Source organism: Dermatophagoides pteronyssinus, unplaced genomic scaffold, assembly GCF_027571235.1.
Source record: "Dermatophagoides pteronyssinus isolate colony J.1.1.1.1 unplaced genomic scaffold, Derpt_VIB-CSIC_2022.12 sq0093, whole genome shotgun sequence".
In the NCBI taxonomy this organism is placed as follows: domain Eukaryota; kingdom Metazoa; phylum Arthropoda; class Arachnida; order Sarcoptiformes; family Pyroglyphidae; genus Dermatophagoides; species Dermatophagoides pteronyssinus.
Window position 1 is genome coordinate 1 of NW_027461596.1, and position 17,269 is coordinate 17,269.

Below are 17,269 nucleotides of genomic sequence, written 5' to 3' on the forward strand. Positions count from 1 at the left end.
CTAACTAAACACATTTACTTTCAAACAAACAAACAAACACACACACACACACACACACACACACACACACAAAACCTGAATATATTTTGTATTTGAATCTAAAATATAAAATTCTGAAATGATAATATTTTCTTATCAAATAAGAGAGAGAGAGAGAGAGAGAGAGAGAGAGAGAGAGAGAGAGAGAGAGAGAGAGAGAGAGAGAAAGGAAGCTTATACACTATCGAATGATAATAAGATGATGTAACAAGGTTAAATGCTTGAATCATTGCATCTATGTTCTGTCTTTTTTTTTGTTGTATACATGATTCTTATATATAATTAACATTATATAAAGGGAAAAGAAAAATTTAACCATGTCGAATGATATTGATGATGATGATGATTCTAATAATTTTTTCTCATGTTTTTTGTTGTTGTTTTGTTTTCAAAAAACCAAAACATCATCATCAGTTGCATCATTAACTAAATGCTAAAAAAAAACAACAAAAACAAAATTCCAGTGAATTATTGTTGTTTTTGATGATTCTCTTGTGATATGTTTGTATGTTGAAATGAAATTTTTTTTTTGTGAATAAAACAAAACAAGAATGAAATTTAAAGCTATTTGTCATCTTTTGAAGCAACCAAAAAACAAAAAGTACATTAATATTTTGTTTTGTTTTGTTTTTTCTATGGAAAAAGATTGTTGTTGTTATCTTTGTTGTTCTACTGCTTTGTTTGTTGAATTCTGTGATTCAGTGATTCAGTGATGTGATGTGATGAAAATGTAAAATCTCAAATTTTTTGTTTTGAAACAAAGTAAATTCCATTGTAAATTGCACACACAAACATATCATATTGATATAAACAGATTGACAGGCGGAAAAATATGAAATATATTTTTGCTATTTTGAAAACAAAAACAAAGATGGATGAGAGATTCATTCATTCATTCATTCGCTGTTTTCCAGATTTTTGAACAAAAAAGACCTGACTTTATTAATCACATTTTTCTTCTCTTTTTTTTTTCCTTTTTTTTATAATTTTCAAATGGACCAATCAAACAAACAAACGTACACGATATATATAGGAAAAGAACGACGAAGTTTATCGCCTAATTGGAATCATCATCATCATCAATCGATTAACAACGACGACGACGACGACAATCAAATTATTATAAATGGTTAGTGTTTGTTTGCTTTTGTTTGTTGTTTTTTCTATAGCCAACAAAACATAACATAATTGATGATGATTGATCATTAATTATTTTCTTTTCATTTCCTTTTTCAATTCAATTCTTGCACGAAAAAAAAAATGTTTCACGTTTTTTTCTCTCTAAATAAATGAAGATATGGACAATCAAACAATAACATCGGCTGTTAGTGATGATGATGATGAACAACAACAACAACAACATCGTCAAATGGTTACATCTAATGATGATTATGATGATGATGGCCATAATGATTATTATGATAGTAATAAACAAAAAGATTCAATAATAAATAGAAGAAGAAGAAAACAATCAAATTCAAATGAAACAAATAATAATGGTAATGATAATCATAAAACACAAAGTAAGTTATTATCTGGGTTTGTTTGGGTTTTCTCTGGTCATTAAAAAACATTTGTCAAAATGATATTTGATTTATTACTCGATTCATTCATTTTTTTTGTTTTCGTTTTTTTTTTTTGCTTTGGTAAATCTGTAGAAATGGAAATCAATTCAGCTAATTTAAAAAAATGGATTGAAGAAAATAATATTGAAATGTTAGAAGGTGTTGTATTAGAAGGACATGGTGAACGTTTACAAAAAAAAGCAACATCATTATTAATACGACAACATTCTAATGATGATATTAGTAATAACGATTTGTTTATGACACAAAATTATATTGAAAAAACTGTACCAATTATAATGAATAAAATACAAAATCTACATCAAGCCGTTTCAATGGGTGATTTAACAATATTGAAAAAAGATGATTTTGATAAAAAAATGATTATATTTTATCAAAAGATCATTTTGGTATGACACCATTACATAAAGCAACAATAATGGGTCATGTTGAAATTGTACAATATATTTTGGAAAAATTTCCCGAAACAATTAATGCAAAAGATCGTGAAGGTCGTACGGCATTACATTATTCAACAGCAACAACTAATCGTAATGGTAATAAAATTTATAAAATGTTAATTAAAGCTGGTGCTGATTCTCGTGTTCGTGATTCGGTAAGTATAAAAAATCTTTTCTTTCATATTTCCCCAAAATGAATGATATCTCACACAAGATTATGGATAAGATTTTGTTTTTTTTATTCAAGTTTGATGATGTTTTTTTCTTGTTGACATTATTATTTCTGTTTTTGTAATGATAAAGATGATAACCCTTTTTCTTTTTCTGTTCAATTTTTTCCCAATTACATATGCAAATCAATATTCACTGTTAATTATCATTGATCGATACACGATAGAATCGAATTAATTAATTAATTTTTTTTAATTTATAACTCCCACATGCACAAATGCTTTGCATAATATCCATTGCATATTGCTCATACATTCATTGATAATGTTTGCAACAAAAAAAAGAAAGATGCTTCTGTTTAATTTCCCATGCAACATCAAAAAAAACCGAAAAAAAAGCAACGAAATGTCAACATTATTTGTGTGTGTGGGTGTCTTTATCTTTGAATTAATTTTTTTTCTACAATAAAAACCAAGAAATAGCAAAATGGATGAAAAACCACTAAAAAAAAGTTAATTAAATCTGATTGTCTTTTTTTCCTTTGCTTCTTTGCTTCTTTGATTACCTTTTTATTTTGTTTGCGTTCATTGCCTTTAGCTATATAACAATAATAATTTTTTCCCTGGTTTAGGCAATATTTCTTTTCTCACTAAATACTTTTTTTTTTGGTTTATGGTTAATGTTTGCTTGCTAATATCACAGTATCTCTGAAGAAAAAGAAGAATATCCCTTTTTATTCTCTATATATTCTTACTGTTTAAAAAAAACAGAAAATAAACAAACAGCAAACATTTGTTTTAGTTTTTATATATTTGTATCCTTTCTTTAGTGATATTTATAGTAGCAAAACCAAACCAAACCAAACACATTAATGGTCTTTTGCTTCTTTTTTTTAATCTTTTTTTCTTTCTTCCCGAAAAACAAAATAAAATAATATTTTCAACATACAGAGAGAGAGAGAGAGAGAGAGAGAGAGAGAGAGAGAGAGAGAGAGAGAGAGAGAGAGAGAGAGATATCGTATTTTTATGTATCGTTTTGATTCGTTTTTTTTTGTTTTGTTTGTTTATTTGTGTGATGAAACACAACACTAATACTTAACGAATTATATAACATATAATGTGTTTATGTGGATATATCGTATATAGGACATCCTGTAAAAAGGATGTTATGTCAGCGATTTACTATCATCATCATCATCATCATCATCACTATGAATATAAAGAATCCCCACCATCCCCACCATAATAGAAATAGAAAAACAAACACAGGGGGAAAAACAACACACTTTCTCCCCTAAGTTCAAACAAACAATATTTGTTGTTGTTGTTGTTTTATCCGGACAATATTATTCTTATTATTACATTTTGTTTGTAGTTGCCTTTTTTTTCAAAAAAAGTGTGCATACACGAAAGAAACGTTACAAACAGAAACAGAGGTTTTACAATGCTTGTTTTATTTAGGCAAAAAACATACGCTTTTATAGCAAATTTCAGAGATTGTTCGATAACGAACAATATGAAAAATCGAATACGTCGAACTGTTCATATTTACTTAGTTCGAACTTCGAATTAAAAAAGACCGTAATTCAACAATTTTTCCCGCCACAGATTGGTAAAAAAAAAACCAGTAAGACGTCGAAGCAGATCATGAAGCGAAAACGAGCGATTAAATATATTGACCGAATTTGAAAAACCAGGAATACCATACACAGAAGAGGAGGTATCGGAAATACGCTTTTGAATACGATCTTTTTCCATAATAGATTTGAACAATAAATTATTCATGCAACCAACCGTATCATTAATTTCAACCACTTGCCCCGACGAAACAAATGACATAAAATCTTCACGATAACGATCATAGAAATTTTGAGTTTGCGATCGACTAACCAATTTGTTCAACAATTCTTCTTCGACATCTTTTTCACTATAAATATTGTTATCGATTTCTTTAGAAGATGCTACTGAACCATAATAAATATCACCAAATTTCGATTCCCACTTCAACGATTTTGACGAACCAATCTTAGTAATACGATGAAGCATGTCGGTACCGATAATTAAATCACAATAAGGTAAAACAGGTAATACGTAAGCATCGATAGCGATATTAATGTTTTCTGAACGAAGATGAACAGAAACTTTTTCTTTCGAACATGTGACGGAACCACCAGCGAAACCAGAAAGACATATTGGCTTAGCCGGATAACAATCGAAATCATTAACGAGATTTTTACGAATTAATGTGAACGGAGAACAGGTGTCGATCCAAACCATGCATTTACGTCCCCTTAAATTGACCACAAACGCGGGACGTTCAGAAGTTGTCGAAGTTGGAGCTACTCCATCATAACGAGCTACCAATGAGCGATCATCATAGGATTGAATAACAGCGACAAAAGATGATGAAGATTCTGACGAAACATTTGAATTGGTTGACGAAAACGGAAGGACGGTAACGGAAGACACAGTTGAAGATGATGATGGTAACGAGTCTATAGCAGCAGAAGTAGAAGGACGAGAAGACGATGATGAAGACGATGACGATGACGGCGATGACGAAGACGATGGTGCGACAGACGAAGAAGACGAAGGCAAAGAAGACATTGGTGGTGCGGAAGGTAACGAAAATGACGACGACCGATAGGAAGACGGATGATTATTGCGATCATTATGATTTTCGAAGAGACGAACTTGATGAAGCACAGTTGGATGATTTAAATGACAGATAGAGCATCGAATAGAAGAAGCCATTGGACATGAAGACGAACGATGCCCAGGAGAAATACATTTATAGCACATTCTGCTAGCGAGCATAATTCTTTTCTTTTCTTCTGCCGGCATAGATGAGGAACAATCTGCCGATGCATGAGAACGATTACAAAAAATGCAGCTCACCGCTGAAGCAACTGCCACCGGTGAAGGTCGAACGAAATTACGTCGTTCGAAGGTATCCAGACATAATGCCGACTTGTATATTTTTTCTAACTCGGATACCAATTGTACGAACGATTCGACATGCGCAAGTTTTTCACGAAGTTGTCGACCACAGCGCCACAATACCTCCTTAACCAATGAATTCGATCGAGATACGTAAGCTGCACCAAGGCTGTTTGCAGCGCTAGAAATTCGTCGAACTTCATTAAGCATGGTTTCGATTTTCGATGATTCGAATGAAGTGTTCACGAAAACTATTGAACGTATACGCTTCAATAAATACTCGTCAGCTTTCTTAGGATCGCCATAGTAAGCATTTAACGAGATCCAAATAGAACGTAGAGATTGACCTTGCCTAACAAGGTCCATAGCTCTGTCCTTAGCATCATCAGCAAGAACCTTAAGAAGTAAATTACGCTTCTTCGATTCCATTAGATTCGGATTATTGATGACTTCATCTTCGAACGAGATTTTAAACGGAAACCAGTTCATGACATTACCATCGAAGTTTAAAAGATCAGAAGCACGGACATTCATAGGATAAGATGGATTAGTAGAATTTTCAACGATTGAATTGTTAGGATTGATAACAGGAGATGAAGCACGAACAGGATTCGGAATTAAAATAGATTCTTCAGCTTCCTCATCAACGATAGATATGGCAGTTAAAGTATTTTTTGCACGCTCCAGAACGATTAATGCTGAAATTTTCTGTTTGTACAAATCATCCTTCGATTTTTGATCTTCATAATCAGGGGGCGAATCGGCTAAACATTTTTCACTGATTATGTCGTATTCTCTTTGAAGTTGAATCAATTCTTCTAAAGTCAAACTCAAAGATTGGTTGCAAGCCTTGGTAATTTTGGCACGAATTATTTTACGATGAGTAATATCTGATTGATTGACAGACATAATTGACCAACGAAAAAAAAAGAACGATATTAAAAAGACGAAGTGATGACGACAATACGAATATAATCCTAGCGATAAAGATACAAAATGACGAGAAAAAACGATAGAGATACGACGAATATGAGACAGGAACGGAACGAATTTTATGATACGATGTGACGAGAAACGGATTCTGACCGATTTTACGAAGAAACGAGATTTAAACGATATCGATTTGACGAAAAAACCAGATTAAACCAAGACGAAGACGAAGAAAACGAAAACGAAAACGAAAAAATTTATATCCTCAAAAAAGAAAAATGTGCATACACGAAAGAAACGTTACAAACAGAAACAGAGGTTTTACAATGCTTGTTTTATTTAGGCAAAAAACATACGCTTTTATAGCAAATTTCAGAGATTGTTCGATAACGAACAATATGAAAAATCGAATACGTCGAACTGTTCATATTTACTTAGTTCGAACTTCGAATTAAAAAAGACCGTAATTCAACAAAAAGAATTAAATGAAAATTGAAGAAATTAGCAAAATGAATGAAAAAACTATTAATGATGATGATGATCATAATAACCATTGAGAATTAGGGAAAAAAACAAAACTGTCTTGACTGAAAGTTTGTTTGTTTGCTTGTTTATGAAAAAAATGTTTTTTTTCAGTTCAAAATAAAAGTTTTTCGCAAAGAAAACTTTTCCTTCTTCTTTTATCATTCTAAAAGAATTTTCCTTAATTTTCCAAAAAAAACTGAAAAACATTCAAAAAAATGAATGTTTTTCATTTAACGATGTCCAAGGAAATTTTCTTTTTTATTCATATTTTCTTTCAACCAATAAAAAAACTGATAATGGATTTTGAATTTTTTTCCTTTCACACATGAATAACATACCAGCAAGGAAAAACACCCGATTATTATCGTGTACATTTTTTGGCCATACCGAATGAAATTCTACGACCAAATGGTGGTAAAAATAATTCAGTTAATGCTGGTAGTGTTAGTGGTGCTGGTGGTGGTTCATCATCAAATCTTTATCATTCAAAATTTCATGGGTAAGATGAATGTTGAAATGTCGAAATTTAAACAAAATTTTCTTATCATTTTTTTGGTTATCATTTTTTTTTCATAGTGAAACTAATGCAAATCGTTCACATCAACAACAACAACAACAGCGACGACATATACAGCCTGCAATACGTGAAAAGATCAATATGGCATTACATTCGGGTAATGTTAATCAATTGGAAGAATTATTATTAGATGATTATGGTACAGAATTGATTGGTCGTACTTCGTTTGGTGAAGATGCCAGGAAATTCCTGAAAACTATTCCACAATCAATGGAAAAAATTCATGAATTACATAATTCAATTATTAATGGTGATATTGATACAACGATAGAAATTTTAACAAAAAATCCTGAATTTATACGTACAAAAGATTCAAATTCATTTACACCATTTCATTTGGCTATTATTAATGGTCATATGAATTTAATCGATTATTTATTGGAAAATTTTCCATCAATAATTCATACAAAAGATAACGTGAGTAGAATTTAAATTGAAAAAAAAACAAAACAAAACAACAAACAAATTTTCCATTTTAAAGTTTTCGTTTTCTCTCTTCATTTGCATATCATTTTGGCCTCTACCTAAAGCTTCATAATCAATTCTGTATTCTGTATTCTGCATTTTGACGCTTCAAAAAATAGACGCATATTGACACACAGTTTTTTGGGTTTGGTGAAAACCAACCAAAAAATAAATAAATAAATTGTCAATATGAATTGATTATCTGAATGAATGTCATCTGAACCTATTGAATTGTAAAAGATTTTTTTTCTATTTTTTGTTTATATCCATTCGTTTCTATCATCATTATCATAATCATTATTTCTGTTGATTATGTATGCAATTTTTTTTGTTGTGTGGCCCCTGTGTTTTCATTCAAATGATGAAGCTGTGAAAATGAATGTTGAATAATGTGAAAAGAAAAGAAAACAAGAAAACTTTGGGAAATTGAATAAATTTTCTTGTTTTTTTGGGCTTGAACTAACTAACTAACTAACCTAAACTAACCTCAGAATAACAATCAACACAACACAGAACAGAAAAAAAAGAAAAAACAAAGTCATTCTCTCTCTCTCTCCTGCTAGTTTTCTCGCTTTGATAATGATTGATTCTGATTTATTTTCGATTTATTTGAAAGGAATTATCACTTTTTGGGGGTAGATTCTCTTTAGATTTCTCATTTCATTGATTTGTGTATTCAAATGAATTCTTCTTGATGAATATTTTGTTGTTGTTGTCGTTATTTTCTTCCTCTATATTTTTTTTTTTGTGCCATCGGCTAGATTGATTGGAAATGAATAAGTCAGGCAAAAAAAACAGAAAATTATCGTTAATGATTTTCATCATCATTATTCAATATGATGAATATAGACAAACGAAAACAAAAGGAAAGAAGGAAAAAAATGTAAAATATGCAAAATATTGTAAAGGTTAAAATTATCATCATCATCATTATTATGCTTATGAATGAAACAGAATTTGACAAATTATCATCATTATTACATGATTACGTCAAGAGAGAAAAAGAAAGAAGAAAAGGTCATCGTTCGGAAAATAATTTCTATAATTTTGTATTCGAAAAAACATATGAACTTTATGGAATTTTATTTTCCTTTTGGAATGGTGGATGAGAGATGGCTAAATGGATGGATGGATGGATGGATGCTTTATCTTTTCTTTTCATTTTCATTTAGTTTGGCTATGAATATGATTTATTATTTGAAAAATACCCGCCCACTGACAAAAAAAAAACTGATAATAAAAGGATTTTTTTTCTTCTTTTTCTTCTTACAAAAGGAATGATGATGAATGTGTGTGTGTGTGAATTCGATCGACTTAACCTGAAGCTATGAAAATTTCAAAAAGAAACCGAAAAGATTCATTTCTATCATCACTTTTGGATTTTCTTATAGGTTTTTTATTTTCCAGCTAGTTGCATCATTCATTATGTCATTCATTCTGGTCTTTTTTTTGCCGCTTTTTTATCTTAAAAATAATCTACTAATGAAATGAATTTTTTTCTTTCTTTTTCTTTTTTCTATTCATCATTTTCTTTGTCAATGAATAAAAGAAAAAAAATTAAGAAAGAAAATTTTTTCTTCCTGAAAAGATTCTTTTCTTTTTTCTTTTTTTTTTGGGGGGTTTCATCATTCTTTATGCTTGTTTTTATTTTATTCACAGGAATTTTTTCCATTTTCATTTTTTGCCAAATTTCATCACAATGCGAACGATAAGATGTGTCGATTGATGATTATTATTACGTAGTTTTTTTCTTATTCTTGGGTTTCAAAGTGTTCAATATAGAAAGGGGAGAGTGAGAGAGAGAGAGTTTCAGAAGATTCATTCAATTCATTTTTGTTTTTCTTCCACCACAGAATCAATATTAGAAATTTCGATAATCGAAAATGAAAAGTTTTTTTTGTTGTTGTTGTTGTTGTTTTGACTGGATATGTTTCTATGGTGACCTGGTATTTAAGTGTGTGACGACGACTAGATTTTTGGCTAGTGAAAGTTTTTTTTCTGGAACAAACAAAAAAAAAATATTTGTCATTCGATCAATCAATCAATCGCAACACACACATGTTGTGTGCACACACGGCTGGCATAAAAGTTTTTGTTTCACCATATAGACACTATTGTAAAGGAATTTCTTTTTTGGGATTTTTCCACTTCTTTCTCAATTTTACTGTCGAAGACGTCCAAGGAAAACAAAAAAAGAAGACATTCTTCACCACTCATTAAATCAAATGTCAATTTGTCAAATAGATCTTTAACGTTCTTGTTGTTCTTGTTCTTGTTGTTTGCTTGTTTTTTTCTGGATAGTATTTTTGTCATTGGCTGCAAAAAAAATGTGTAATTATTTAATCAAAAAGAAAAAAGTAATTTTCAAATGATAAAGTTGTTGTTGTCGTTGTTGTTGGTGTTAATGATGTTTTAAATCTTTGATAAACTGAAAATTTCAATTTCAATTTGAATTTTCTGTTTTGATTATCTTCTGTCTGTTTGTGTGTGTGTTTGTGTGTGTGTGTATCGATCATATTCTTGGTATATTCTTGATAGATGGAATGGTTTTCTTGGTGTTCACATTCAATCATTCAATCAATCATAATTTTCATTTTCATTTTTCTGAATTTTTGAACAAAAAGAAAAGAAACAAAATTATTGTCATTATTAATGTAATGGATAATTTTTCTTTTTTCTTGCTCCAAAGCAATTAATGTTTTCTGTTTTGTCTTTCTTCTTCTGTGTTAACATTTTTCTTTTACATGTATATTGTAGGTTTTGTTTGTTTGTGTTTGTGTTTGTGTTTGTTTTACTCCATTACAAAAATCCATTACATTGCATTACATTACATTCTTCTTCATTATTGAATCAATTTATCTTTATTGAATGTGAATGATTATCATTATTATTATGATTATTTAAACGTTTTTGGAAAAATTTCTTATTTTGTCTTGTTTGTTTGCTATTGTTTTTGTTTTCTGATTATGTAATCAATCAATCAATTCTTTGTTCTAAAAATAAATTTCCATTCAATTACATTGATTTGAGAAATGTTTTTTCGATTTTATATTTTCTGAATTAAATTAAATTTTAATTTCATTTTTTTCAAATTTTTTACTTTTTTTTCAGTTGAATCGTAATGCATTACATTTAGCTGCATTATCTGGTAATGGTGACATCTATCGTCGTCTGTTAGAAATTGGTTTTGATTCAAAATCAATTGATCAAAAAGGAAAAACTGCTGAACATTATTTACGTAATAATCAGGCAATTGATTCGAATGAATTACAAGAATTATTATCATTATCATCAACATCGAATACAACAACAACAACATTACCAGCAAATAATTCAAGAACATTAGGAAAATTATCTAAAACATCAACAACATCAAACGTGACCAATTCACCTGCTGGTGGTAGTAATGCAAATATTTTACAATCACCATCATCATCATCAACAACATCAACAACAACAACAACATCATCATCAGCAAAACGATTAGGTGCTAAACCAAGTCGTTTACCTGCATTACCAAATAAATTGAATTCAAAATTAGAACAAAATAATGATAAAGAAGATAATGTTGATGTGGTTGATGATAAGAAGGATGAAAAAATCACCACCACCGCCACCGTACAAAGGTAAATTGCTCATTTATATATGGAACATTAGTTTGTTTCAAAGAAATCGATTTCATTTTTGTTTTTGTTTTTCCTTTTGCCTTGTCGAAAAATTCACTAGAAATTTTGCATCGACTATATTCAAGGATTTTATTTTTAAGTAGGATTTTTTTGTTTCTTATATTTCCATTTCCTATATTGATATGATCGAGAAAAAAAAATCCCAAAAATATAATACTATTAGGTTATTCTCGGTTTCAAATATAGGATTTTACCATTTTAAAAACGTAAAATCTTATTGGTCAACAAATGAATTATTTTCTTGAAAGATTATGTTATTCGATTGAAAGTTTTTCTTTCTTTGGAAATTTATATAAACTAAACTTTCTCTCTTCTCCCTCTCTCTCTCTCTCTCTTGAATTGATTGATTTATATTTTCGATTTTATTTCATTTTATTTGAAATGGATTTTATAAGAAAAAAGATTACAAATCTACAATGCATATGTGAATTCAAAGAAATTCATTTGAATACAAAAACAAAAACAAAAAACGAAAAACATAAGACATAAAACAAAATACTAATTTATCACTCAATAATCAGTATAAGTGGAATTAGAATTTTTATGACTATTTCCTTTTTTTAAAAGATGATGATGATGGTCATTCAAGAATATTCTCTTTACTCAAATACATTATGGTTGTCTTTAAATTTCGTTTTTGTTGTTTTTGTTGTTGTTGTTCTCTGTTGTAGTTTCGAAAACTATTTTGGAAACTACTGTGGTTTTAACTTTTAAAACAACAACAACAAACAAACGAAACAATAAAATGAAAAATATATTCTTGAGAAGTGAATCAAGTGATACATTTATACGTACGTAACCATTGAAGGAGAGAGATTTACTTTCATTCATTTGAAAGAAGAAGAGAAAAACTTAAAACTTATTTGCTTTGTTTTTTTTATATAATGTAATGAAGAAAAATTGTAAAAAAAACTAAAATGATTTGTTCCAAAGACTTTCAAGTTTTATAGTGGTTAGTAAAGAAATACACACCAAACCACATTGAATAACATTATAAGACAAAACCAATCGACAATGAAACAAAAAAAAGTTACATTAATCTACTGCCCTACTAATCAATATCAATAGGATTTTTTCTCGTTGGTCCAAAGAAAAAAAAACAAAGTTCACATTTCATTTTGTATTTAGGGTTTGTATGTTATTATTATTGAACCGAAAATAAGAGTATTAAACACACAGAATCACAGAACTAATATGGAATTTTCCCTATAGATAACTATAACTTAGTTTTTGACTGACTTTAGTTGTTTTCTGTTCAATTTATTTCCATTATGAAAAAGGGAAAAAAAGAAAGTAACCACCATTAAAATAAAAAAATTTACTATTTTAACTTAAATAGACTCTTTTTTTTTGGTTGTTGTTGTTGATCTATTTCGACTTACTTACTTTATCATTACATTTACAATTTAATTATTAATTATTATTTCTCTTCTTTTTTTTTGTTTTAGCATCAATAATAATAATAATGATATGAAGGATGTAACATTAGATAATAACAATAATAATGATGATTCCCAAAAGACAAATCAAGTAATAACTACTGCTACTGATGGAAATATTGATGATGATGAACAACAACAACAACAATCGAACGATAAAAATGAATTATTAAATGAAATTAGTTCAACCGTAAAACAACAACAACAAGCCTTTAACAATGTATTGATGATTGAAGAAAAAGATATTATCGATGATGATGATAACGAACCTGATAATGTTGATGATGTTAAAGGTGATTCTGAAATCGATAAAACAACAGCAACAAAATTGGAATCGATTCCATCAAATAAAGATTCTGATTCTAATAAAGAAAACAGTATCAACAATGATGATGATAATAATGTAAATGATTTGAAAATGACAGGTTCAATAGAAGAAACAAATCAACAACAACAGCAAGAACAACAAAAAGAATCATTCATAATTTATTCAAGAATTGACGGTGAAAAAATTCCGGATAGTGAATCTTTATGGACAAAAATTGATGATATTATTGATGATGATGATGTTAACGATACGAAAATGGAACTATCGGATAGTAATAATAAAAATTCTGAAAATGATATTAACAAAATTGATGAACAACAACAACGATCAGATAATAATAATGTTAATAATAATGATGATGATGATCGTAATATAAAAGAATCGATAGATGCAAACATTTCTATTATTAAAGAAGAAGATGAAAATGAAGTTGAAGAAGAAGAAAAAGAAAATAAACCACTTGAAAAACAAGAAAAAATGAATGATAATGAAAACATTACCAATGAAATGGTCAATAAAATTGATGTTGTTGGCGATGAAAAACAAAAAAAAGATAATGTTAGTGATGATGATAATCAACAACAAAAAGAAAATCATGAAAATTCTGCTGTTGTTGTTGTTTCTACTGAACAACAACAGCAACAACAACACAATTTGCCTGTGGAAATTAATGATGATGATAATGTTCATCATCATCAAAATCAATCGGAAAATAATCCAATGATCGATGTTGAAAAACAAATTCAAAAAAATAATATTGATGATGGTCCCAAAGGAGAAAATGAAAACAAGATAGAAAAAATTTTGGACATTAATAAAACTCTAGAGATTAAAGAAAAAGTTGATATAATTTCAGAATCAATGATGATGATAGAAGAAACAGAAACAGTTCATGCGAAAATTATTGATGAGAATAATTTGAAAAAAAATGAAAATGATGATGATGATCATAATAATACAAAAACTATTACTAATATTGATGATAATGTACCGGTTAATAATCGAAAAGAAAATGATGAAAAAAATGATAATGTATCATCATCATCAATACCCGATCAAATGGTTGATGAAAATTTATCAAAAATTACCGAAACAATCAATGATGATGATGATAAAAAAGAAACTTTAAACGAATCTAAAAATAAATCAACAACAGAACAACCGAATGAAATAAAAGATTCAAGTAAGTTTCAAATAACTTCTTAATTCACCATAATGGATTGACATTATTTTTATTCTTCCTGAACAACAACAACAACAACAACAAAAGATTATTTAGATTCGAATGAAGAAAAACTTCAAGAAATGATTGATAATTCAACGAAAAGAGTTTCAGCCAAAGCAAATGTTCCTGATTTGAATCATGGTAAATGGACATTGTCTTTTTTTTCTGTTTGTTTGTTTGTTTGACATTGTAACATTTCCCCCCAAAAAAAACTTATTAATTTGTTTTTTCTTTGAAAAGATCGCCTAAACGAATTGATAAATGGTTGGCTTGATGATGGTGATCTAATACGTTTAGAACATGTTGTTATTGCTGGACAAGGAAATCGTTTATTAAATATAAAATCGGATAATAAACAAGTACAAGATTTTCTTAATTTAGTACCACATTATATGGAAAAGATTAAAAAAATTCATGAATCAATTGTAAAAGGTGATTTTGTTCAAATACAAAAAACATTAACTCGTAAAAGATTTGCATTATGTCGTGATCAATATGGTAATTCACCATTACATTTGGCCGTTTTACATGGACATATTGATATTTTGCTTTATATTATTACACAATTTCCCGAAACAATTGATGGTCCAGATAATGTAATCATAAAATTTTTCTTTTGAAAAAAACCAAAACAAATTTTTTTTTTAATATCATTTTTCATTTTTTTTATATAAAAACAACAATTGGATGGGATATAGGATGGACGAACACCATTCCATTATTCGGCAGTTTTGCCCGATAAGCATATATATCAAATTCTTGAAACGGCTGGTGCAAATAAAAAACAAAATGATAGATATGGTTTTACTCCGGTTGACTATTTAACTAATGGAAAATTGACGATTCGCGATTTGCTCATCAAATATAGTAGTGATAATAATGATAAAAAAAATGAAGCTGATCTTTGGGAACGGCCACCAACATCAGAAATCGTGTCACGTATGTGTTTTTTATTTTATATTTTTCCTTTTTATATAACATCACAATGTTTGAAATTTTCTTCTTCTTTTCTTTTTTTTCATTTATGTTGTGGTTGTGTATACAGAACTAACTCCCGAGAGTGGTTCGGTTCCATCTTCAGCCGATGGTGATGATACAAAACAACAAAGACCATCATCAACCAGTATTGATATGAATGAACAAAAATTATCAATGTCGGAACAATCAACAATGATCATCAATGATAATTTAAATGGAAAAGAAGTTCAAGTTCTTCAAATTGAACCAAGACAAATGTTTGATAATGATGAAAATGTACAAGGAAACCACGAAACCGAATCACAGACAATTATAAATGGTAATGATTTGGGATTGGAATCAAATAAACTGGACAATACTGTTTCCGATAATAATAATAATAATAATAATGTTGATAATACAATAATTGAATCAACCGATAATAATACGAAACCAATATTGAAACGAATGGAAACATTTGATACCAATAATAATAATAATGATAGTAAAATATCGAATGAATCCAAATCACCAATGGTTGATGATCATATATTCGAAACATTAAAACATGAATTTAATCAAACACTACAAAATGAAAAACTTCGTCTGCGAGAAAGTATTGATCAAGAAATTGAAAATTCGGATGTTATAAAAAAAGGACAAAATGGTAGCGTTATTGATAGTATACAGAATGCTCAAACAACAAAATTAAAAATTTCATCCAATGGTTTATCAACATTTGGTTATGATCTTACACAAATTAAAGATGAACATGGTCGTACTGTATTACATTTAGCTGCAGCAAAAGATCAAAAACGTAACATATTTTATAAAATGTTACAACAAGCCAAATATCTTGTTCCTGAACTTGATTCAAAATATCGTACGATAAGAGAAATTGCCGTACAAAATGGAATCAAAAATAATCTACAAATTATTGATCAATTTATTATTGATTGTTTTCTTAATGAAGATAGTGATTATTTAAAATTATTATTATTAGAAGGTTATTCAACATTATTGACTGTTGTTGATTCTGAAGGAAATGATATAATATCATTATTGAATAGAAATAATATTGTTTCAATGCAAACATTTGTTCATGAAGCGGCTGAATTACAGGTATTAAAAATCTTTAAAAAAAATAATAAATCCCATTATTGTTAATGTTTTTTGTCTTTAACAGAGAATGAGAGATGAATTACATACATTTATTCGTAATGGCTATTTGGAAGGCGTCGTCGGTTTAGTTGATATTAATGCGCAATTAGTTATTGCTAAAAGTAATCATGGCCGTACTTCATTACATTTGGCTGTTTTATTTGGTAATCTAGATATTATTGAAATATTGATCAAAGCAAATCATCAAGTTATCAATATGCCTGATAATGTACGTAAGAAAGACAAAAAATTTTTTTATTTTCAATGTTCTAATTTATTTGATCATCATTTTTTTTTTTTTGTAATAAAGTTGGGACGAACACCATTACATTATGCAATGGCAATGAGTAAAATGGAAGAAATGGGACGTATTCTTATACATTCAGGTGCTGAAAAAGTTATACGAGATGTTGTATGTATTTATATATTAACTCATTCCATATTTACCCTAATAATCTGATACACGTATTTTCTCTTTTGTTTTTGTTCTCAATTTTTATAAATATAAATTCAAAAGCGAATGAGAATACCAAGCTATTATTTTGTTTATAAACAAGAAATTCGTGATATTAAACGTGAAGAGCAGAATTTAGCCATTTAAAATGTGCTGTTTGACGAAACAAAAAAAAACAAATCTATTTCTGTTAATCATTTGGAATATGATTTAAAACAAACTTAGAATAGAACAATAAAAATTTATTCTTACCTAATCTAAATGAATCTTTTCATTTTATCTTATTTTATTTGAATTATTGAAAAAAAAATATTTTAATTTTGTCAAGGTAATTCCATACAAAAAAA

General features: G+C 28.7%; 2 protein-coding genes across 2 annotated transcripts; one reads left to right on the top strand and one right to left on the bottom strand.

Moving 5' to 3' along the window:
- Positions 1 to 1,030: 1,030 nt before the first annotated feature.
- Positions 1,031 to 17,102, top strand: LOC113790065 (uncharacterized). The gene is given in 15 exon segments (XM_075824403.1): positions 1,031 to 1,168; positions 1,335 to 1,562; positions 1,698 to 1,982; positions 1,985 to 2,220; positions 6,972 to 7,129; positions 7,207 to 7,624; positions 10,784 to 11,298; positions 12,807 to 14,308; positions 14,396 to 14,491; positions 14,591 to 14,946; positions 15,049 to 15,289; positions 15,396 to 16,429; positions 16,494 to 16,697; positions 16,779 to 16,880; positions 16,986 to 17,102. Coding segments are annotated over 15 exon segments (5,595 nt in total). The 5' UTR covers positions 1,031 to 1,032; the 3' UTR covers positions 17,070 to 17,102.
- On the bottom strand, positions 3,669 to 6,573 carry LOC113789056 (uncharacterized). Its single transcript, XM_027338543.2, has one exon. It carries the CDS (start codon positions 6,082 to 6,084, stop codon positions 3,805 to 3,807), a length of 2,280 nt encoding a protein of 759 aa, XP_027194344.2. The 5' UTR covers positions 6,085 to 6,573; the 3' UTR covers positions 3,669 to 3,804.
- Positions 17,103 to 17,269: the final 167 nt, after the last annotated feature.